At 42.3% G+C, this 23,701-nt stretch overlaps 1 protein-coding gene across 1 annotated transcript in view; it reads left to right on the forward strand.

Moving 5' to 3' along the window:
• COL4A4 (collagen type IV alpha 4 chain) overlaps positions 1-23,701 on the forward strand; it is a 113,018-nt gene that overhangs the window by 76,742 nt on the left and 12,575 nt on the right. Inside the window, exons 33-41 of the mRNA XM_089780857.1 lie at positions 690-753; positions 7,965-8,039; positions 8,595-8,702; positions 9,047-9,154; positions 16,992-17,063; positions 17,656-17,784; positions 18,284-18,391; positions 21,035-21,190; positions 22,896-22,995. Of these exons, the coding sequence (XP_089636983.1) occupies positions 690-753; positions 7,965-8,039; positions 8,595-8,702; positions 9,047-9,154; positions 16,992-17,063; positions 17,656-17,784; positions 18,284-18,391; positions 21,035-21,190; positions 22,896-22,995 (920 nt within the window). The remainder of the gene's footprint in view (positions 1-689; positions 754-7,964; positions 8,040-8,594; positions 8,703-9,046; positions 9,155-16,991; positions 17,064-17,655; positions 17,785-18,283; positions 18,392-21,034; positions 21,191-22,895; positions 22,996-23,701) is intronic.

Consider the following 23,701-nt stretch of genomic DNA (forward strand, 5'->3'; position numbering starts at 1 on the left):
TAGGGCTGGAGATGGGATAGATCACTTACTAAATTGCGCTGTTCTGTTAATTGCTTCTGAAGCATTTGGGACTGGCCAGTGTTGGAAGGCAGGCTATACTGTACAAGCTCTAAATTGGAGTTGAATTTAGGCTTTAATATTCATCTATCCATTATCCTCAGTGTTTGATCTATATTTTACCAAATTACTTCTGAAGGAAAGTGTAAAGCTATGTATTTCAGATGATAGCTGCTTGTTTACGATGTAAAACTGGGAAATTCTCTCTTTTTAGAGGGACGACACCAATTTCTTAGAGGTCAACAAAAAGGAGATAAAATGCTTTTCATTCATTTGTGTACTTGTATAAAATACATTACTAAAGTACCACTTTTGAATTAAACTGCTCTTCCATTAGTTAAATCATCTAGAGGGAATTTAAGGTATTTGAGTCAAATTCTAGCCTTAGTTGTATATACACAGATCCCATTCAAAATAATTGGTGTTTCCTGCATATCTCTAAGGTCAGCATTTGGCAATTATTTGACAAAGACTAGTGGATTACTCCTTAGAAAAATCATACAGTGAAGACAAAATAATATTTCAATACAGTATCAGTCTCTTCATCTTTGCAACAAAGTCAAATGATTTTACAGATAGTGTCTGTTATGTATGTTATATTTTAAACACAGTGTTTTTTAATAATGCATCAGGGTGAGCAAGGTTTACCAGGAGTACGTGGAAGTCCAGGACTGGTTGGAGCAAAAGGACCTAAAGGTAATGAGCTGAAACATACAAGCTGTATCATATAAGCAGTATTTTGTTAGATTGCTGTATATACATTGAGTGCACCCTCTGGAAAGGAGAGACAGAGATACTTCACATGTGAAAATCATTAGACACAAGACTGTTTTATGGCTAAACAAAAAGTTTTCATTTAACTATAGTAAGATATTTGGGAATTTCTCATTTTTTTTTAAAAGGCTCATAGGAAGTTTGAAGATGACTTTGTCTTAGCTAAATTTCACAAGATCACAGCTTCAGCCAAAAAAATAAGTAAAACATCAGTGCAGCTATAAAATATCATCGGCTCAAATGACAGAATGATTATCTAGATCAGTATTTCTCAAACTGTGGATTGGGACCTCAAAGTAGGTCCCAACTAGGGATGTGAGAGGTTAACTGGTAAATATCAACCTGAACAGGTAATGCTTACTGGTTCCAGTTAACTGGTTACCAGTGGGGGCTGGAGCAGCTCCCCACCTGCTGCAGGCAGGGGGCTGCTTCAGCTGTGCAGGGGACCCACAACAGATGGGTCCCCACAAGCAGGAGCTGCTCCAGCAGACAAAAGCTGCTCCAGACAGAGGCGCCTGAGCTCCCTGTGGTCAGAGTCTGCTCTAGCAGAGGCTGGGAGCCAGCTCCTACCCCAGCGCAGGAGCTCAGAGCGGGGCAGAAGCCCTGTGGGCTGTGGGTAGAGCAGTCACGAGCCAATTTAGTTGGTTAAACAGTCAAACATTCGCGTAACCTAATATTTAACCGGTTAACTGATTCACAGGGATTTTACATCTCTAGTCCCAACTCCGTTTTAATGATGTTGCCAAGGCTGGCATTAGATTTATTGGACCCTGGAGTCAAAGCCAAAGCCCAAGTCCCACCACTCAGTGCTGAAGCAAACGCCCAAGAGCTCCAACTCTGGCTGACAAGGCTCTGGTTACAGGCCTCCCACAGGCGGCTGACGCCCTTGGGCTTCAGCTTTGTCCCGTCCTCCACCCACCTAGGGTGGCAGGGCTCAGGCTTCAGTCCTCCCTCTGGGGTCATGTAGTACTTTTCATTTATAGAAGGGGGTTGCAGTGCAATCATGTTTGAGAGCTCCTGAACTAGATGGCTTTTGTGATTAAATTTGTATTAGTTTTCAGATACTTAGTATGTATATGACCTAAGGAGAAAGGGGAACATCACCCATGAATGGAAGAGAAAAAAGGAGAAAAAGTACCTGCATGAAAAGATGGACTTGAAACTATTGTGTAGACAACTAAGAGACAGATTTTCAAAAGTGGCCTCTAACTGTGCATTTGTTTTTGGCCACGTGTTACCAACTTACGATTTTATTATAAGTCTCACAACAACGGTGTGAGGTTTTTTTAAAGATTCTCATTATATTTCGGTTTCTGCCTCCAGACTCATAAGTTTACCTGAAAGGGGATACAGGGATGGCCCAACAGAATGGGAGAATGTAATGGGGAGATGACTGAGGAGAAAGCGAGGGAAATATGGATGGGATACATTAGGGGCTTATCGACATGATGGAGAAGATCGACGCTGCTGCAGTCAATCTTCCAGGGTTCGAATTAGCAGGTCTAGTGAAGACCCTTCAATTCAAATTGAGAGGGTGCTCCTGTCAGTGCTGCTAGTCCAACTCCTCATGAGGAGTAAGGGAAGTCAACGAGAGCATGTGCTCCCTTTGACCTCCTGCTGTGTGAATGGTGCCAAAACGTGATTTAAGATACTTCAACTCCAGCTATGTAATTAACGTAACTGGAGTTGCCTATCTTAAGTTGACTTTCACCTTTTAGTGTTGACCAGGCTTTAGAGAATAGGAGGAGGCAGTATATTGTGGGGAAGCACAGAGAGGAGAATTAGAGTGGTGGCAGCTGCCTATTGAGAGAGAGAGAGAATAGGAGCTCCCCATATTCCTGGGGATAGAAGACATGTATTTCTGGCTGAATATTGAACATGTGAATGTGATATGATCTCACATCAATTGGGATGGGAAAGTTCGTAAAAAAAGGTGAGAGCATCAGAAAATGTCCAAAAACCAACACAATTTATAATTAATTTTAAATCTCGTACTTTTAAGGACATCTAGCTTAAGATTTTTGAACTTTTGGGACAATTGTAAATCTGATATGCGTGCACAAATTTGATGGCTTACAAACAAAAACAACCTTGGACATCATGTTTTCATGTGCAATTTTTGATATTCCTATTTAGAAGATGGGCTGAGACTACTTTAAAATTTTGACCTTGAATAGTTAAAGTCAGTTTATTAAGAACAGAAAATATTCGCTGTATTGTTCTATTGTTTCAAGCTTTCCTAGAATATGATTTTCTTGTTAAAACTAGTTCATACAAAAATAAAAGTGTAAAAGAATGTGAAAATCAGTGATTTATTTGGAACAAAAATATAGACACAGTGACATTCCTTCCCTAGATTATCTTTTCCATGATACTAATAATTCAGCATCTTCCCAGGAATGTGTTTTCACAAAAAATAATTTATGAACAAATATTTGAGACAAAGAGAAATCCTTGACCAGAAACAAGTTAAAAGGGATTAAAACATGTAACTGAACATTTTTTTAAAGAAACTGGCTCGAGTAGATGGTAATCAAGGCATTGAACAGAATCTTCTCTGGTGAGAGGAATAACTGAACATTTGAATTCTAGAGTCGTCTCAATACATTTCACAGAAAACTCAGGCAGAGAAACTAGAGGCCAGCAGGAGTGTGGGGGAGATATTAGATACCTGCATAATATTCTGAGGTGAAAGGACTGTGGATCCATGAATTCAATATAAGAGGAGTTTGAAGAACAGCAACAACAGAAAGTGAGGAGTCTGTTAGGGAAGAAGCAAAGTAGGGTAGAGAAGGTCAGGCACAGCATCAGAAACCCAAAATTTGTTCTTAAGGAGCCTTTTCAGAGTAAACAGACTTAAGCTCTGCTGATTTCCCTTGCCTTTTCAAAGTTATTTCTGTAAGACCTGTGTGTGCTTTATTATAATACTTGGCCTTTAAGTAAGGCCAAATACTGAGATCCTTAGTGAGCTTTTACTCAGACAAATTCCCACACAACTTAATGAGAGTCATACAGAAAGTAAACTGAGTTGATACCTCAGAATATGGCTTTTGATCAGGCAGTCTGCAAATTAAATGTTGTACTAGGGCACTGGGATATGGCTCCACTGATTTAGGTTTTCAAGTTGCACCTGTCAAAAGCTATAGAATACCATAATTTTCAGAAGCTATTGCAATTTTCCCCTCAAAAACTGACCTTAAATGTTGCCATCATTATCTAATTAACTAGAAATAGATAGTGATGTTGTATTAATGCTGTGTCTACGTCCATTCTCATTTCTCTCCAAATGCAAAAATGAACTATTTCTACAGTCTAAAGCTTCCTGATTTCCAGGCAGTCATTTCAGTATTTCTCCTGTGTGTATTTTTCTATTAATTCTATCATTCACTAAATGTTTTATGCTACACTACTTATCTTAGTCCACAGCTTTAAGACTTGTGTGTGCATCTTGCTAGGCTAGAGATTTCATGAATAAATCACTAAGGGTATGTCTACACTACAGCGCTAATTCCAACTAACTTAGTTCGAATTAGTTAATTCAAACTAATCTAATTCGAAGTAACGCGTCTAGAACTAAAAACTAGTTCGAATTAGCGTTTTGCTAATTCGAACTAGCATGTCCACATTAAGTGGACCCTGAAGCGGGGTTAAGGATGGCCGGAAGCAGTGCCGGCAGGGCATCAGAGGAGGACTTAGAGCGTGGAGATGCTGTCTCAGGCTAGCCGAGGGCTGTGCTTAAAGGGTCCCGACCCCCACCCCGGACAGACAGTTCTCAGGGGTGCCCCACTTGCAAAGCAGTCCTGGCTTGGAGTGCCCGGAGTACCCACACTGGGCACATCACAGCACTCGGCCATCAGCCCGGCTGCACTTGCCTCAGGCTGCCATCTGGGGAGAGGGGGCAATTGGGGAGCTGCAGGAGAGCTTCCACCCCCAGAAGCCCACAGAGCCAGCCAAGCCCTCCCCATCGGGGGCTCGTACCCCATTCCTCACTCACCTCCTTCCACTTACCCTTCCCTAGCCCCCCTTCCTGATGTACAAAATAAAGATAACGTGTCTTCCAAAATGGAATCTGTCTTTATTGAACAAACCTGGGGGAGACTGGGAAAAGGAGGTGGGAGAGGGGAAGAGAGAGGGTGGGAGAGGGGAGGGCAACTACAATGATGAGGGGTTTGGAACAGGTCCCATATGAAGAGAGGCTAAAGAGACTGGGACTTTTCAGCTTAGAAAAGAGGAGACGGAGGGGGGACAGGATAGAGGTCTCTAAAAGCAGGAGTTGGGTGGAGAGGGTGCATACAGAAAAGTTCTTCATTAGTTCCCATAAAGAAGGACTAGAGGACACCAAAGGAAAGGAATGGGTAGCAGGCTTCAAACTAGTAACAGAAAGTTGTTCTTCACAAAGCAACGAGTCAACCTGTGGAACTCCTTGATGCAGGAGGCTGTGAAGGCTAGAACTAGAACAGAGTTTAAAGGGAAGTGAGATTAAGTTATGGAGGTTGGGTCCATGGAGTGGTATTAGCCAGGGGGTAGGAGTGGTGTCCCTGCCCAAGGTTTGTGGAAGGCTGGAGAGGGATGGCACGAGACAAATGGCTTGGTCACTGTCTTCGGTCCATCCCCTCCAGGGTCCCTAGGGTTGGCCGCTGTCGGCAGACAGGCTACTGGGCTAGATGAACCTTTGGTCTGACCCAGGACAGCCATTGTAAGCTCAGGGCTCAGGGTCGGGGGTCTCAATGGACCCCCTTGATTTTCATGCACACGTGCTCCTGGGTGGCCAGGCTGGCAGCTCTCCTGCCCTAGCTGGCCACTTTCCTGTGCCTAGTGCGGAGATCGTGGACAAGGTCCACGATGTCTGCACTAGCCCAGGCCGGTGCCCGCCTCTTGCGGTCCCAGGCAAGCTCCCGGGAGCCGCCAGCCTGGTCCCAGGAAGAGGGGGAGGGCTGGTGGGGCATCGGGTGGCTGGCTCAAGCCGTGCCAGGTGCAGGGTCTGCTGGCTGGGTGCTGGCAGGCTTGCACCTGGCACAGGCACCGTAGCCAGCCCGTGCCCCTTTAAGGGCTCCGGGGCCAGGAGGTGGCAGACGAGTTTCCCTGGTGTTGGCCAGAGTGGCCACCAGGGAAACCTGGGGAGGGCTAGCCTCCCACTAGTTCGAATTAAGGGTCTACACAGCCCTTAATTCGAACTAGTAAGTTCGAACTAGGCTTAATCCTCGTGGAATGAGGATTACCTAGTTCGAACTAAGCGCTCCGTTAGTTCGAATTAAATTCGAACTAACGGAGCGCTAGTGTAGCGCCTATGAAAGTTAGTTCGAACTAACGTCTGTTAGTTTGAACTAACTTTGTAGTGTAGACATACCCTAACAAAGGTTAAAACAAGCCTACACAAGTAAATGAAGTTTAAATCTTCAGTGGGCACTTGAGTTACATTTAGACTGCAAGCCTCTTTCGAAAGAGGCTTTTTCGAAAGTATCTTTCAAAAAAGCCTCTTTTGAAAAAGAGTACAGGCAGTCCCCGGTTTACGTACAAGATAGGGACTGTAGGTTTGTTCTTAAGTTGAATCTGTATGTAAGTCGGAACTGGCGTCCAGTTCCGACTTACATACAGAATCAACTTAAGAACCCCAAGTGTCCCCAAGTCAGCTGCTGCTGAAACTGATCAGCGACTGATTCCAGGAAGCCCGGGGCAGAGCAACTCTGCCTCGGGCTTCCTGTAGTCAGCGCTGGTCAGTTTCAGCAGCAGCTGACTTGGGGACGCCTGAGGCAGAGCAGCTGGGGTGCTGCTGGGTTGCTCTAGTAGCGCTGCTCCGGCGCTACTGGACCAACCCAGCAGCACCCCAGGTGCTCTGCCCCAGGCGTCCTGATTCAGCCGCTGCTGGTCAGTTTCAGCAGCGGCTGAATCAGGACGCCTGGGGCAGAGCAGCTGGGGTGCTGCCGGGTTGGTCCAGTAGCGCCCAGAGCGGCGCTGCAGGACCAACCGGCAGCGCTCCAGCTGCTCTGCCATAGGCGTCCGGAGAAAAGCCTAGTCTGCTGGGGGGGGGGGGGTGTACTAGCTGCGCATCCCCCCCCCCCCCCAGCAGACCAGGAAGACGCGGGCGGCGGACGCACCGCGGTCCCACCGCCCGGGTCCTCTGCGGCTTTGCTCCCCGTCTCCCTGGTCTTCTGGAGACCAGCAGACCAGGGAGACGGGGAGCAAAGCCTCTGAGGACGCCGGCAGCGGGACAGCCGCGGCGCGTCTGGGCTGCCCCGCTGCCGGCTTCCCCTGAGGCTTTGCAAAGCCGCGGAGGGGCTCGGGCAGTGGAGCGTCTGGGCTGCCGCCCCCCCCCCCCCCGGCTTCCCCTGAGGCTTTGCAAAGCCGCGGAGGGGCTCGGGCAGCGGAGCTTTGCAAAGTCGGATCCACGTAAGTCGGGGACTGCCTGTATCTACACTTCAACCATTACTTTCGAAAAAGCACAGTTTGCATTACATAGCGCCTTTTTTCGAAAGAGCACTTTCAAAAAAAGGCATTCTCTCTCGTAAAATGAGGTTTTCCACGGTCAAAAAAACTGCTGCATTCTTTCGATTTACTTTCGAAAGAACGCTGCAGCAGTCTAGACTCAGGGGAAGTTTTTTTTAAAAAAAAGGCCACTTTTTTTCGAAAAAACCCTGTAGTCTAGACACACCCTTGGTGATTATGATGATGACGATGACAACAGGTGTGGTAAAAGTCCTTAGGAAGACAGAATACCCAGACAGATGAAGATTCCAAAATGTTGATTGATACACTTGTTTTTAGTATGCTGTTGGCATATTTAACAGCCTGTTATGTTGTGTGTACAGGGGCTAGCACAACGGGGCCTATTCCCAAATAGTGCTTAGATGATACTGTCCACTTTTAATATAAAACCTTACCACAGTCACTTACAAGGAAGCTTTCCTTCCTCCCTCATTCTGTTTCCTAATATTAACTTATCAAGGACAGTTCTCTAGTTTGTGTAATTTTTTTTGTCCAATGTAATAAAATATTTTTTAAATTAAGAATTATTTTTATTATTTTTGCTATTAATATTTGTAAGATATTGTGCCTGCAACATTATCTATTTTTGGTTTACAGATGAAAAGGACACTGAGGTCTTACAAAATCATTTGTGTTTTTAACATTAATAGGTAACACAGGTGACTCGGGCAGTCACTGTGGTCCGGTTGGTCAAAGAGGGCCTCCAGGAGATCATGGATCACCAGGTATGTTTGGGTTATTAAGAGTAAAATTAGTGCTTACATACATTTGGAATGTGCCATAGGGTTTTTTCATCTTTTGTTGCTTACAGTAATTGCAGCCTCATATTAATGACTAATGCACAGTGGCTTTTAGGCCTTTTGAAGTTCAGGGCCAAAAAGGCCACACTGTGTATAAAACAGATCACAGATCAGCACATGAGTAGGGGTCTCCTACTGTCCACATGCTTCAATGATGAGCACTCTGTTAGCCACCAGAAAGTTCTGCCTCTAGGAACAGACTCTTCTTCTTCGGCCACATTGAAGAGGAAATTAAAAAGGAATATCAGTAATTCCATGCCCTGTCTCTACTTTAAATAAATTCACCGTCCATATATCAGAGAGTCCAGAGCAAAACAGCACTAATGCACATCTGTATATCTGAAATGTTGAATTATTGCTATTCCTTTATTCAGGACTGTGACATGAGGGAGCATATTATTCTTGGCATTTTTTAAAACATACCGGAGTGAGCCAGGGATGTCTTTCAACCTGAAATTGTTATATTTATCTTTCTTTAAGGGCCCTGTGGCTTCCCAGGAGAACAGGGTTTACCAGGCCTCCAAGGGAAACCTGGAAGACAAGGACTGAAGGGGGTGCCTGGATTCCCAGGAACACCAGGCTTGCCTGGTAAGGTCAAGTTTAAAAGAGAAACAGAAATAAATGAGAATTACTTCAAAATGGTCAGAAAGTGACGCAATTCAAAACCATGACACTGATGAAACTGGCAATAGAATATGGTGTCAAAGGCAGCACAAAAGCTTGTATCAGAAACTATTGGAACAAAATATCAGAGGTTCTTCCAAGATGGGCCACAAAGGAGATTCAAGGAAAGCTGACAATTCTTATGGATAGAATTTTTGACCCCAAGTGCCTGTTAATAACCTTTGTGTATTGAATAATATGGGAGAAACAACAGCTAAGTGGGTCAGGAGTAAAAAGGTTTGCATAGTAAAAACGTTTTCCACTTTCAGGTGCCATGTGTGGTCCGGGATTGCCAGGAGTTCCAGGTGAACAAGGTAATACTGGGTCCTTAGGAGCTGCTGGATTGCCAGGGTTACCTGGTCCCCCAGGCAGGAAAGGTAAGTGTTATAAACAGCAACCTTTAGTGGAATATTACAGTTCACGTAATAGTGTCAGAATTACTGGTCATTTTGTGCAATAACAAATGTAACTGAAAATAGAGAAGGATTTCCAAAAGTGCTTAGCGTTGGTCTAAGTGTGCTCCCATTGAAATCAATAGTAAAACTCCCTTTCACTTAAGTAACTAGAAGAGTTGGGTGAGCACATTTGAAAATCCCACCCCAAAATCACAAATGTTAACCAAAGAAATCAGTCTAAAGTTAATAAAGAATCAGAGACATAATCGTTAAATTCTGATTCAGCTGGTTTAACTGAGGGCAGGATTTAACACAAGAACAGTAAAATTGATATTTCACTAACACTTCAGTTACAGTAATTTGCTTTCTGGCCATGTAGTGCCACTGTTACTCTGCATACAGCAACATGAATGCAAATAGCTGAGCACAGTGTAGCAGAACACAGTAAATATGGAAAAAAATTGCTTGTTCAAATATACAAAATCTCAAATGATGGACTGATGCATTTTATCAAAATGTGATAAAATAAGTACTGTTTGCAAGACACTTGATCAATTGGCAGATTACATTTAGAAATACTTCCAGTCAATAATAAATGATATCTATCATGGCAATCCTTATATTTAGATTGGAAAAAACGGCATCTAAAAATCTCTTCCCCCATAAAGGATATAATATAAATGTTATGTAGTGTAGCTAATTAAAATTTAGCATATATATACACATTATACCAAGATAAATTATATAACTAGAAATGAAACTGTTTATCTTTTCTGGGTGGTCACAGTCTGTTTCCTAAACTGCTCCTGGGTTGCAGAACAACATGCTGCCTCAGGACAAAGCCACCCTTGATGCCATAATAAGTTTTCCTGAAAGGGGAGAATCAGTTTTTGTACAGAAAACATTAATTTTCTTCAGGTTTGACAAACTTCAGTTATGAAATGAAAAATGAGGTTTCCATGGAAGTTAAGATTTTATACTGTGTTGCACAGTTATACCTTTTTGCTACTGCACTGGAACCCATGCTGCAATGAAAAGGGTTTACAAATTGCTTTCCATTTGAAAAGGTATTACACACCTGTTAGTGAGAACTTGCTAGCTACAGAAGTGTCCTGTTCTATAGGAGCAGGCATCTGCTTCACTCATTCATTTTATGGAAATTATTTTAGAAACAAAAGAGATCAGTGTATGTCCCAGGACTGAAAAATAGGCATCTCAGATAAAAATGGAAACTCAGTAGGGATCAGGACACCCAGTAAGGATTAGATCCAGTGTGGATTAATTCTACCTATGTTTGAAAAGAAGGATTATACATTTTAAAATGTATCCACTTACAAGGGTCTAATGGAATTGATATGTCAGTATATTATGCAACATGGCTCTTAATAGTAATAGTTCAATTTTTAATAAAGAAGAAGCATTTGTGACTGTCATTAGAAAGCAAATGGTAAACCAATTGTTCATTATTAAGGATTGAGTTGCATTACCCTAATTGCTTTTCATTTATATTGAAGAGTCTATGCATGAACAATTTTCAGATTTAAAAGTTGAAGTTTCAGGCATTCATCAAAACAAAACAAGAAAACAACAGTTTCTTTATTACAGAGAGACAGTCTCACTAATTAAGAGCCCAAATACTACAGTCTTCACTCACAGTAGTGAGTAAGTAGTCCTTACTCAAGTAAATAAGTCCCATTAATTTAAGTGGGATTACTTCTGTGAATAAAGATTGCAAGATTGGACCCTAAAACTTAGGAACCATGGTTCATATATAGGTCAGCCAATTCAGCTGTATCTGGAAGTATGGGACTGTAACAGTCCAAAAATCTAGACTTACAACTGTTGATCTTATAATGAAGTGTTAAGGAACGCATCAAGATTTCCTGGAAAACAAAGTAAACCACGTCATCAATACTGACTGAACAAACAAAGCATCAAAAAAATTTGAACAACAAAATGGGTTTCCAAAAATTTTCCAAAAAAATTTTGTTAGCATTTGTGATCATTTAGATAAATTCTCAAAATCAGAAAATAAAACTTAAGCCTTTCGTAAGGAACTCCCCTGACATGTAGATGAGGCCATAGTAAACAGGATTGGAAAAATGAACAAATGTAATGAAAAAGTATTGTAGAATAGTGAATTAAAGGCAGACAGAATAAATGGGGCAGCTGGTACCTCTGTGTGTTATTTGTATTTGACACTGCTGACATTTCCAATTATAAAACCATGTTTTCATTTGCTTTTAACTTTATCAAACTTTAAGGCTACATCTAGACTGGCATGATTTTCCGCAAATGCTTTTAATGGAAAAGTTTTTCTGTTAAAAGCATTTGCGGAAAAGAGCATCTAGATTGGCCGGACGCTTTTCCGCAAAAGCACTTTTTGTGGAAAAGTGTCTGTGCCAATCTAGACGTGGTTTTGCACAAGAAAGCCCCGATGGCCATTTTCGCCATCAGTGCTTTTTTGCACAAAACAGTTTTTAGCTGGACTGGACTGGACTTGCAGAATGACAGGTTGGAGGGGATGAGGCTAAAGAGGATCATGCTTATGAGTAGAAGAAGGTGTGTCCATTGGCACCTACTCCCCTGCCAAGCACAGAATGGCATTAAAGAGTCTTGATTCTCAATCATTCCTCTGTTCTAAGCCAAGATCTGTGAAATCCACTTAGAAAGTGTCCATTCTGTCTCCAGTGTTGGTGTACATGCAGGACAACTTACTATCAATTACTCCATTCGTGCCAGTGGTAGAGTTCAGTGCAGTGGATCCAAAACTTCCCATCCTGCTGATGAGCCATGTTGGTTCCAATATGATCCCACATGATAGAAATTCTGTTTTTTTCAGTTTCCCTTTTTAAAAACCTTGGAAATTACTTACCGAACTAGGGCTGTCAAGCAATTAAAAATTAATTGTAGTTAACTGTGTGATTAATCACGCTGTTAAATAATGATAGAATACCATTTATTTAAATATTTTCTATGTTTTCTACCTTTTTCGTTGTTTTTATTTCACTTAGAACACAGAATACAAACTGAAGAGTGCTCACTTTATATATATATTTTTGTTTACCAATGTTTGCATTGTAAATAAGCAAAAGAAACATTTTCAGTTCCCCCATTATAAGTTTTGTAGGACAGTCTCTTTATCATGAAAGTTGAATTTACAAATGTTGAATTATGTACAAAAATAGCTGCATTCAAAATAAAACCAATGTAAAACTTTAGAGCCTACAAGTCCACTAAGACAAACAAGTTTGTTTACATCTTTAAGAAATAATGCTGCCCACTCTGTGTTTATAGTGTCATCTGAAAGTGAAAGCAGGTGTTTGCATAGCACTATTGTAGCCAGCATCTCAATATATTTATGTGCCAGATACCCTAAAGATTCGTATGTCCCATCGCACTCCAACCACCATTCCACAGGATATGCATCCATGTTGCTTACAGGTTCTGCTTGGTAACAGTCTAAAGCAGTGAGAAACAACACATGTTAATTTTCATCATCCGAGTCAGATGCCACCAGCAGAAGGTTGATTTTTTTTGGTCATTCAGGTTCTATAGTTTCTGCATTAGAATGTTGCTCTTTAAAGAATTCTGACAGCATCTCCTCCAAATGTAAACAAACTTGTTTCTCTTTGTGATTAGCTGAACAGGAAATAGGACTGAGTGAACTTGTAAGCTCTGGAGTTTTATATGCTTCTGTTTTTGAGTGCAGTTATATAACAGTCTGCATTTGTAAGTTGCAATTTCATGATAAAGAGATTGCACTATAGTACTTGTATGAGGTAAATTGAAAAATACAATTTCTTTTGTTTATCATTTTTACAGTTCAAATATTTGGAATGAAAATAATATAAAGTGAGCACTGAACACTTTATAGTCTGTGTTGTAATTGAAAATGTAGAAAAACATCCAAAATATGTAAAAAATTTCAATTGGTATTCTGTTGTTTAGGAATACAATTAAAACTGCTATTAATCATGATAAATTTTTTAATCACAATTAATTTTTGAGTTAATTGCATGAGTTAAAAGTCCTAAAACAAACCAAAACAAACACTCAGTATATTAACAGAACATTATTATGGTTGTGAAGTTAAGTACTCAAATTTTAAGTAACCTCAACATTCTTTTAACATAATTTTTAAATGTGTAATTGTAGCTCTCTTGGTGTGAAATTATTTAAGAGGAACTTTCAAGTGCATGAAAGGCAGGCTAGATAACTCATTTTAATGTGAATTCAATTTATTTTTCCTAAAAAAGGCCTGACCAAATGATAGGGAGCCTTATAACTTGTATTTATCACCACAATAGTTTCAGCACATGAGCAGCAGCAGAGCAAGCACCTCCATGCCAATTTACTAATGGCATGTTCTGAAGCATGGACCCTTAATATAGAAGAATAGTTTTGTTTCCATATCTACTGTACTTAGTCTTTGGCCTCTCTGCTGAGTCTGGCATTGAGATTACCAGCTGTGATTTTAGACACTTGCCCACTAACTAGGAACTGCTGAACTTTGATCCAGTCTTCACTCTCCAGTCTGTCAAAGTAAAGTCTAGTATATTAGATAGCTGTCTTTTAGCTGTAAAATTAATGAAGTATTGGTGACAACAGCCCTGATTAGTAAGGGTGGAACAAAGGGAACATCCTGACAAGCATTCTCTAGATGCGTCCACCACTGCACAAAGTTCAGGATCAGTGGAAAGAAATAGACAAATCTGTCCAAGGAATGAAGAGTCAGATGGCATGTTGCCCTGCCCCACATTTGAAGTAGCGAAGGTGCAACCTTCCAAACTAGAGCAACATACATGCTGGCAGATGTGTAGCCCAAGAGCCTGTCACATCTGAACTATTTTGGAAGGCTGAGACTGCAGAGTGAGGTGAAGATGGTAAATCACCTGAAAACGGTTGGTTGGCAAAAACACTCAACTTTAGAGTGTAATATGGCCCCAATTAACTCAATTTTCTGAGTGGGAACCAAAATTGACTTTCCAGTGTTTTGGATGAGACCCAGATAGTTGGACAAGTGCAGTGTAGTGATTGTGGGAAAGGACTTCCTTTCTATACCTTCTCCTTACTTCTTGAGGCAGGCTGTCACCATAACTGTACATTTGTTAGAAACCAAAGAGGCAGAAGAGCATCTGAAGGGAAGTATTGTATACTGAAAATGGGGCTCTGCTATGATGAACCAAAGGAATTTTCTGTGACTCAGCAACATTTCCACATGAAAATCATAGATATGCTGAAGGTCCAGCACAACAAACCAGGTGCTCTGAGACAACACAGAGAGGGTAGTTGATATAGTGACTGTTCAGAACTTCATGTATTACCCTTCCCATGGATTTGGACACCAGAAAGTACCAGGAATAGAAGCTCTGTCCTCAGTTTCAAAGCTAATAGAGTGTGAACGTTCTCAAGAAGCACAATCTTGTGAGAGGGGTCTCTGAAGACACATGAAAAGGTAGGAAGGATTGAGGGAGGAATGGAAAGAATCTGGATGACGTACTTATCTGATAGTGCTTAGGACTCAGTTGTCAGTGGTGATTGACCCTTAAGTATTGTAAAAGTGAGGCAGCCTGTCCCGAAATAGATGGGATGGGGAGAAGCAATGAGTGAGATGCTACTGTGGACCAAGGAGTCAAAATGTCCTTGATGCCAAAGCATGCTGCATAGACAGTTTGAGCAGGTGCAGCCTTACATGAAGATTCTTCACCATATGACTGTTTCATGAGCGATTTGCAAATCCAACTCCCCTCCCACCCCCCCTTGTCATGGGCTTTGCCTGCTGTGATGGGGATCCCTGTTGGGGATCGCTCCCCATTCATGTTGTAATATCCATGTCAAACTGATGAGTTTTGTTGCTAAGTTTTAAAATCTATAAAATAAGACTTGATTATCATTATTTTACCCTCCAGTACAAAAGGGTAAAAGAAATTAGAATATTTCTACTATGAAAAGAGAGTGTAAAGTATCATTAAAGTATTATCTGTTTGTTGTGTTTCAATTCTCTTCTTATATAAAATGGCCTCAGTTTACAAATAAAAGATGTGCTTTCCAACCCCTATCCTGAAACTCTGTGATCTTTCCACTTCGTGTATCGCTAGTAGGGATAATGAGTGTGTGTGCAAATTTAAGTCCTCAGTTACATAGGTGTAATCTCATTGTCTTTAAACTGGCTTACAACATTTTTAATGTTAGTAATTTGTTATCAGTAAAGGTGTTTAGTAAGATGTGAATTCATTTAGTAATTAAAAAGACCTCAGGATAAATCAGATAGATTTGAGTTATTAAGATAATTAGTTAATTAGATAACACATAACAGAAAGAGATGTGCATTACTACAATCTGTGAGTACCCTTTTGTGCAGTCTGTAGACAAGATAGTTGGTACTTTCTGTCCAGTTCTGGTTCTGAAAATAGCTTACAGTATAGTACTATTTTAGTAGAAAGGCCTACAGTTTCATTTTAACTTATTTCCTGTTTATCCACAGACCTATATTACTGGTATCCCCAAAATTTCCAGTTTATTAACATTTGTTTATCTCTGTAAATCCTCCTACAACTAAATAGCTGTTACAATTATTAGTCCCTCTAAAATAATATTTATGTTTTTAACAATTTTTGCAAAGATTGTCAAATCTTTTAGTAGCAATTCATAGACAAGCTATTATTTTCCGTTCTTAATAGGACTCCCACAACACTTTGGGAGTTTAACTCATAAATAAACTATTAGCCTTACATAAGTCTGGCCCATAGGTCAACATCAATAATCCCACAGAAAATAGAATTATATCTACAGCTAACTCTGTTTTAGTTGCATTGGTTCTTCAGGATTAACAGGAATAAAAAGCAGTAAAATCTCATTTTTATCAAGTTGGTAAATGATGACTATCCATGATACACAACAGATACAATGCATAAAGAAATGCCATTTTTCTAGTCACTTTTCAATGCAAAGGCATGCTGATGATTAAAGGTAAATTTTCTGGTTGCTAATAGGGATGTTAAATGTCTGTTAATTGAATAGTCAATTGACCTCATGAATTCTTATCAGTTACTTGACTATTCTATAGTCCCTGGAGGCGGGGCCGGCAGCCAGTGTGCTCTGGCCTCATTCCTGAGGAGCCCCCTGCCACTCCACACTGCTCCCTCTGAAACAGAGGCAGCAGCATGAGGTGCCAGGCGGGAGCTGGTCCAGAAGGGAGGCCAGGTTAAAAACCAGCTCCCTTTATGGACCGGCTGCTTGTTGCCCCACGCTGCTGCCTCTGATCCAGAGGTAGCAGCACGGTGTGGCAGCAACCCGTCTCCGGGATGGTTGGGAAGCTGAGCTCCCGGACCTGGCGCAAGCTGGGCTGCTTGACTGCCTGGCTCCTAATACACTTTAAAAGCAGAGCCATAGCAGGGGAATGTCCCGGACCTGGAGCAAGCCAAAACTGAGCTGGGCTACTGGTCAGCCTGCTAAAAAATTTACTGGCAAGAGTGGGAGGGAAATGCATGTAGTCTACAGCATTAACCTATAAGCTTTTGCTTATCGGTTAATTGGTTAATCGACTATTATATCCCTAGTTAATATATGAATGGAAATTATCTCTACTGCTTTCATATTTCCTTCCCCATTGGCAATGTATAAATGATACTCATTTTTCAGAACAGGCATCAACTGTTAATGATGTGGTCCATTCTTCGGTTGTCAAACATTCTTTCAACAAACACTGTACTGATCCAGAAATGTACTGTCAATGTTTATACATTTATTTCGGTGAAATGAATGTTTTTAAGTTTCTTGGGTTCATGCTTCTACTAACATCTACAATACTTTTAAGGTTCATCAGGGTTGCCTGGATTAAATGGCTTGAATGGACTACAAGGTCAAAAGGGCTTACCAGGACATCCAGGTAAAGAATGAAAATGTACAGAATTTTTTTAAAAACACTGATATTTATCCTGTCATTATGGATCAGACTATACTTTAAAACAGTGCCGATACTTAAATGATCTAGAGACACACACTAGCAGTCATCTGTGGGGAAAGATGACTTTAGATCTAATAATGTAGCTGGAATCCTTTGAGAATATTATTACAGTGAAAATGTTCAGTGATTCAAAGTGGAGCCAAGTCTCAAACTTTTATATGCACAAGATAAACAATAGCAAATAAATTAAAAGGAGACTCTTGGGGAAAATCTTGGCCATGGTTATCTATTTGAAGCTTTCAAAGCACCCTGTTAACTATTATTAAAATCCATTCTAAGCACCTAAGAGATCATGCAACTGAGCCATAACACCTTAAGGACCTTAACACCTTTGAAAGGATGAACGAGGGCCAGATTCAACAAAACTCCACCCAGCTTACATTTGAGAATCAGAAAATTAGAGATATACTAACCTCAAAAGAAACACCATCAGCTGCAGCTGGAATTTCTATTCTGTACATCTGTATTTGCATTCACTGTAGACTTCATGTGCTGTAATTGTTTTCTTATGGAGGTCAAAGTGAAATAGGACCTCCAGGATTTATGGGAGCACCTGGACCAAAAGGAGACAGAGGTGAACCTGGGCAGCCAGGGGTTTCTTTTCCTGGATCACCTGGAGACATGGGCTTGTCAGGACATCCCGGTAAGAAACATGTTCTCCTCAACAGTGAACTGTAAATCTGAAATGAAAATTGATCTAGCTTCATGCCATTTTGTTAGCAGGCCCATGTAGCACATACATCTGGGCTCTCTCTTTAAGAAATAATTTCTCTCATCCAAGAAGCATTTCCTGACTTGCTATAGATATCCCTGATTGCATCATTCCGCTAGATCACTGAGACTATGGGTTGCATGAGATCTGTGGAATCAGTGATGTTAATGAGTGATGCATTCTGGGACCTTTGTAGCTCCTGTGGATATTTTGGAAAGGAATTAGATTTTTTTTTTTAATAATTATATTTTCTGTGCCAAATGCTCCCACCATCTGTTTAACAGGCAAATCTAGCACACAACTATGTAGTTAATTCATGTATTGTGTGACTTTTGTGCCTCAACTCCCTTAAATTAATATTTTATTTTTGTAATCCAAAGTATAAGTTATCGAAAACTCAAAACTTTTAGCATCTGATCTGCTCTGTCAGGTAGACCAGGAGTTGCTGGGCCTGCAGGACCTGTGGGAAGATCTCCTGAAACTGCACCTCCTGGTCCTCCAGGTGATCAGGGGCCACCTGGCTCAGATGGCCTGAGAGGTATAAGAAAATCAAAAACTCTACTCTAGTCATGTATATGGATGTGATACGGGAAGGGCAAAGAGTTAAAATATGGCTGTTCCATGAATACATGGAGAAGGATGCAGTGCAGCACAGTGGAAAGGGTGCTGGATAGGAACTCACAAAACCTGCACTCTAGTCCCATATTTGACCTGCTTGGCATAGGTATGGGAAGAAGGGATACAGGGGGATAGTGCTAGAGCCACCCTGAGGTTTTGCACCTGGCTTCCCTGCGCCGAGTGCCCAGCCCCACTGCCGACCTGCCGCCAGCGCTGGGTCTGCTGTTCAGGCCAGTAACACTCAAGGTCTGATCTCTTGTGATCCTTTCGGTACCAGAAAGAAGAGTGCTAAAGCAGTGGAAAGAAAAAGCAGCCATCTCTGCCCACTCCCTTCTGTAGCCGGGAGTGAGAGGAATGCATGCAAGCCATGTACGTTCCTCTCACTCTCTGATAGGGACTGGGAAGAAGAATATACACTGTCCAGTAGGCACGGTTGCAGCCCCCTCTACCCTCCTGAAATGGCGCCCTTGTCCCCGCAGACTCTGCTGCCCACCATCCGCAGGGTCCAGGCTATCTGCTTCTACTCAGGGCCTTGCTGCCAGCCTGGGGCTCCACAGAACCTCCAGCTGCGGCTAGGATTGCCAACTCTCCCAGATGGGACACCATTTGCAGTAGTGGCGTTCGGTCTAGGAGAGCAGGCAACCCTACACGTGACCCCAGCCTAGGGTAGAGAGGCAATGGGCATTTGAGGGGCTAGGGTGGCTCATAACCCCCACCCTAAAAATAGTTTCAGCACCACTACTACTGGGTGACTTTAGAGAAGTTCCGCTACCTCAGTCTCCCATCTGTAAAATGGATATAATGCTTATCTCCTTTGAAATCTATGGAAGAGAAGCAATTTACAAACACTTTATAGAGGAGATAAGTTTCCCATTTTACTAGCGAGATGTATCCTCATGATGATTATGTAGTAAGGCATAAAGGTTTTATCAGGATGCATTATATAGGCTTCCATATGATTTCCAATAAAACCTTTAAACTACATCATCACATACTCTGTGTAGGCCATATATGTTACAGGTAATAAAATCTATTTTGCATATTAGAGTGTGTTTAAAATTGAGGTGACTTGTAGTATTCCCAACATAAATGTATAAACTAGGGCTGTCGATTAATGCAGGGCAGAATTAATGCATTAATTTTTTTAACGCACATTAGTTGCAGGTGTTTCCATGGCGCTGGCCCTTTGAAACACTGCCATGACGTTTCAAAGGGACAGTGCAAGTGGAGCCCAGGATCAGCTGTGTGACACTGTCCTTCTGAAATGCCGCCGTGCGCATAGCTGATCCCAGGCTCCGCTAGCGCTGCCTCTTTGAACTGCCATGGCTCCATACAGCCTTGCCCCTTTGAAACGCTGAAGCACTTCAAAGGGGCAGCATAATGCGGAGCCCAGAGTCAGCTAGAGTTGTCTGTTTAACTGTGCAATTAATCACGAATAGTAGTTTTAAATTGCACAATTAATTGCGATTATTTTTTTTAATTGCTTGACAGCTGTAGTATAAACCAGTGTTTCTTGAAGTGGTCTGCGAAACCACTTTGAGAAACCTGTTTACTGACTGTGCCAGTTTATTTATTTACCAATGGCATGGATGCAGAGCCTCGCAGCTCCTTTTGGCTCCATTTCACTGTTTGCAACCAAGGGGAGCTGTGGGAAGCGGCAGCCTGGCCCATATTGCTTCCCGCAGCTCCCCTTGGCTGCACACAGCAAAACGGAGACAATGGGATCCACGAGGCTCTGTGGTCACTTTGAGAAACACTGATGTAAACATATTCACAGGGAATGCAACTCCAAAGGGCTAAAAGATGGTGTTATAAAATGACCTCTGAAATACATTTTCTATTCATAAAAGTGTCACGATTTTAAGGTCCAGCATCTCAGATCCATCCAAGGCCAGAAACAAAGAGTTGAATTTTCTGTTGGAAATGTTTTAGCTCTCTTCTTTCTAGCTCCATAGGATGACAAGATATCACACCTTAAAAGTGTTACTGGTCTGGGATTGAATACCACTTGTCCTTTGATAGGTGTAATTTTGGGAAGAGCTACCCCTGTGATAAAATTGAAGATTATGTAATAAACTGGAAACATCATGTACTTCTGCCCACTTCGGTTGCACTCCTCCTGCTTATGTATCTGTGCTGGGATTACTTCCAGACTCGTACAACTCTTAGGAGCTTCTGACAGCTGACATTTTTAAAAGAATCTTCCTCATAAAATGAGGTTTCCCACCGTCAGAAAAACCCCTCCGTTCTTTCGACTTTCTGTCAAAAGAACTCAATGGCAGTGTATTGTTTTTCTGGAAATACTGCAGTGTAGATGCACCCTCAATGTACAGAGCACTCACCTATTGATTGCAGAGGATCCCAGTGGTTTGGGGGGGGGGGGGTGAAATCCCATGGAGATTGCCTCCCCTGTATTCCTTAAAGTAGGACTTAGGGCAATGTTTTCTAACACAACTCAGTGACTTAGGATCCTATTTTCCATTGAAATTCAGTGGGACTTAAGCTCTGGTGAAATGATGACCCTTTGTGAGTGTGTTATTAATATCAGTTGTTTTTGTTTTAGGCCCACCTGGCAATCCTGGCCCTCCTGGAAAGACTATCCTTGTGAAAGGCGATCTAGGGGAATTTGGTGTTCCAGGTGCACCTGGTATTCCTGGCCAGCTGGGACCACAGGGAGCCAAAGGCTTTCCAGGAAATCCAGGGAGGGAAGGCCCAAAAGGTATGATTTAAATTATATGGCTTTGTTTGAATGAATACGTATTTTCATTGAGAGTCTTCTAAGTATCTACATTCTGTTAGCTTGCCATTTCTGGGAAATTGAGAATGGACTTCACATTTTAAATGGTAAGAATTGTAGGCCAGATCTTATGCCATAGACCAGCAATGGGCAACCTAGGCTAGCGAGTGGGCTGCATGAATGGCCCTTCTTCATCTCAGTGGGCCACAAGATTGTTGTAACCAAGACAGTCTGCCAGGAAAGAGTAGTTTTGCTAACTGCGCTGGTATGCCTAGAATTTGCAGAGTGTAGAGATTGAACTGTAGCAGTGTTTGATTTGATGCAAAGGGATTTCTCACAGACAGCTCTCAGTCAATGTTGTGTGCAGTCAGAAAGCACCTCACTTCACTTGCTCTTGCTTTACATGTAATAAACTACACAGACAGAAATCAGCGGAATCTGTCAGTGTCTCGTGGCCCGCACACAGAACCCCAGTGGGCCTCAGGTTGCCCACCACTGCTATGGATGCTTGTGCAGAGGGAACCCTGCTCTTGGGGATCTGCTTCCAGCTATGTGGAAGGGAAGGGTCAGACTCCTCTGGCCACTGTCCTGTCATCAATCTACACATTGGGATAGGCATCGAGGCAGGAACAGTAGGGTCTGGAAAAGAGCCAGGTGCACCACACTAGGGCTGTGTCTAGACTGCAGGTTTTTTTTTTTTTAAGTAGCCTTTTTTCGAAAAAACTTCACATGCGTCTAGACTACAGCTGCTTTCTTTCTAAATTAAATCGAAAGAACGCGGCTTTTCTTTCGACGGCGGTACTCCTCATTTCACGAGGAAGAATGCCTTTTTTCGAAAGTGCTTTCGAAAAAAGGCGCTATGTAATGCAAACAGTGCTTTTCGAAAGAGAGCATCCAGACTGCCTGGGTGATCTCTTTCCAAAAAGCAGCTTGCTTTTTGGAAAGTACTGATTGCAGTCTAGATGCTCTTTTTCGAAAGAAGCTTTTTCGAAAGTATCTTTTGAAAAAGCCTCTTTCAAAGAGGCTTGCAGTCTAGACATAGCCTAGGTGTTCCATAAACTGAGGATTCTAAAAATCTTATTTATTGCTATTTCCTATGGGACTAAAGGTGGGGCTAACCCTGGCAGCTGATTCCTATAATGCTGGAGAGCTACAAAAGCTGCAGTTCACCTGCTGACAACCCTGCTGGTCAGGCAGGCAGAAGCCCCATCCCTGTCACAAGAATGCACACAGGAGCACAGCACCGCTCACGCGGGCATGGCTTATTTGTGCGGGGAGGGGAGTCCACTGACTTTTCTCTCCTGGGCCAGGACTTGTCGTCAGCAGGCCTCATGGTGCCATGGAGCCAATGCAGAGGCACAGATGTTCAATACAGAAGGCTTTGTGCCTCCAAGCAAGTTCATGAGAATTGTCGGATTTGATGCTTCTACTTTGAACAGGAGCGGTACATAGAGCCAACCCTCCCCACACAGGGGTCATCACAGGAAACTTTGTGAGGGGTTTTCCTGTAAGAGAGCAAAATCGGGCCCCCAGCTATTTTTTGAAACACAGAACAGTAACTGGTCAGGAGACCTAATGCCTGACCTCATTGCTCTTGAGTTCTGTACCTTCAGCATCACAGGGGTCTTCCGATTCAACTGCTCAGTGCAACTATCAGTGACAAAATCATCTCTCACTTTTTTGTAAGGTCCTATCGGAAACCCTGGCCTGCAGGGTCTTCCTGGCACTGTGGGGCCACGTGGGGATCAAGGTTTTCAAGGACAGCCTGGCCCTCGGGGTCCTGCAGGTACTTTTGAACAACATACTGTTCTTTTCTTTGCAGCACTGTATGTATTGACTTTGATTTTAATACACTTGAACTTCCATAATCTGGGTGCTCCTAGTCCGGGAACACTCATGGTTCAGACCCTAGTGAGGGAGGAGCAAATATCTCTGTTCCCTGCCACTCCCCTTCACACCTAGCTGAAGGAACGGCAGTGCAGTGAAGCGCTAGTCTGGAGGCTTTCCCCCTCTACTGCTCATACAGTGGTAGGAGGTGGTGGCTGGGAGCAGCAGGTGGGCATAGAGCCACATGTGCTCCTGAGAGTGGGGTGCCAGGTAAGCACCCCATACTCACCACGCCCAGATCCCTCAACTCCATCTCCCTCGTGCACCTTACCCCCCTCAGACCCTGCACCTCCACCCCCAATCCCTTCATTATGGCAAACATCCATAATCTGGCATAGCCTATTTCCCAAAACTGCCGGATTAAAGAAGATCAAGTGCATCTGTACAAAACACTTTTATATGCTATTTATTTACATGGAAAGTGTTTATAGCAACTTGACAAAATTCTCGCTGCCCATTCGGGATGAGGAAATATTGTTGAGTAAGTTAGATATAATTCTTTTATTATTACTAGGGGGCTGCGCCCCTGCTTGCTATGCTCACCAACCCCCCTCTTGTGGGGGGTAGGCAACCCCAGCTCTCCCCTAGCCACCGGAGAGGAATGGG

The sequence above is a fragment of the Pelodiscus sinensis genome, chromosome 10 (genome assembly GCF_052426305.1).
Source record: "Pelodiscus sinensis isolate ZL-2025 chromosome 10, ASM5242630v1, whole genome shotgun sequence".
NCBI classification, from domain to species: Eukaryota; Metazoa; Chordata; order Testudines; family Trionychidae; genus Pelodiscus; species Pelodiscus sinensis.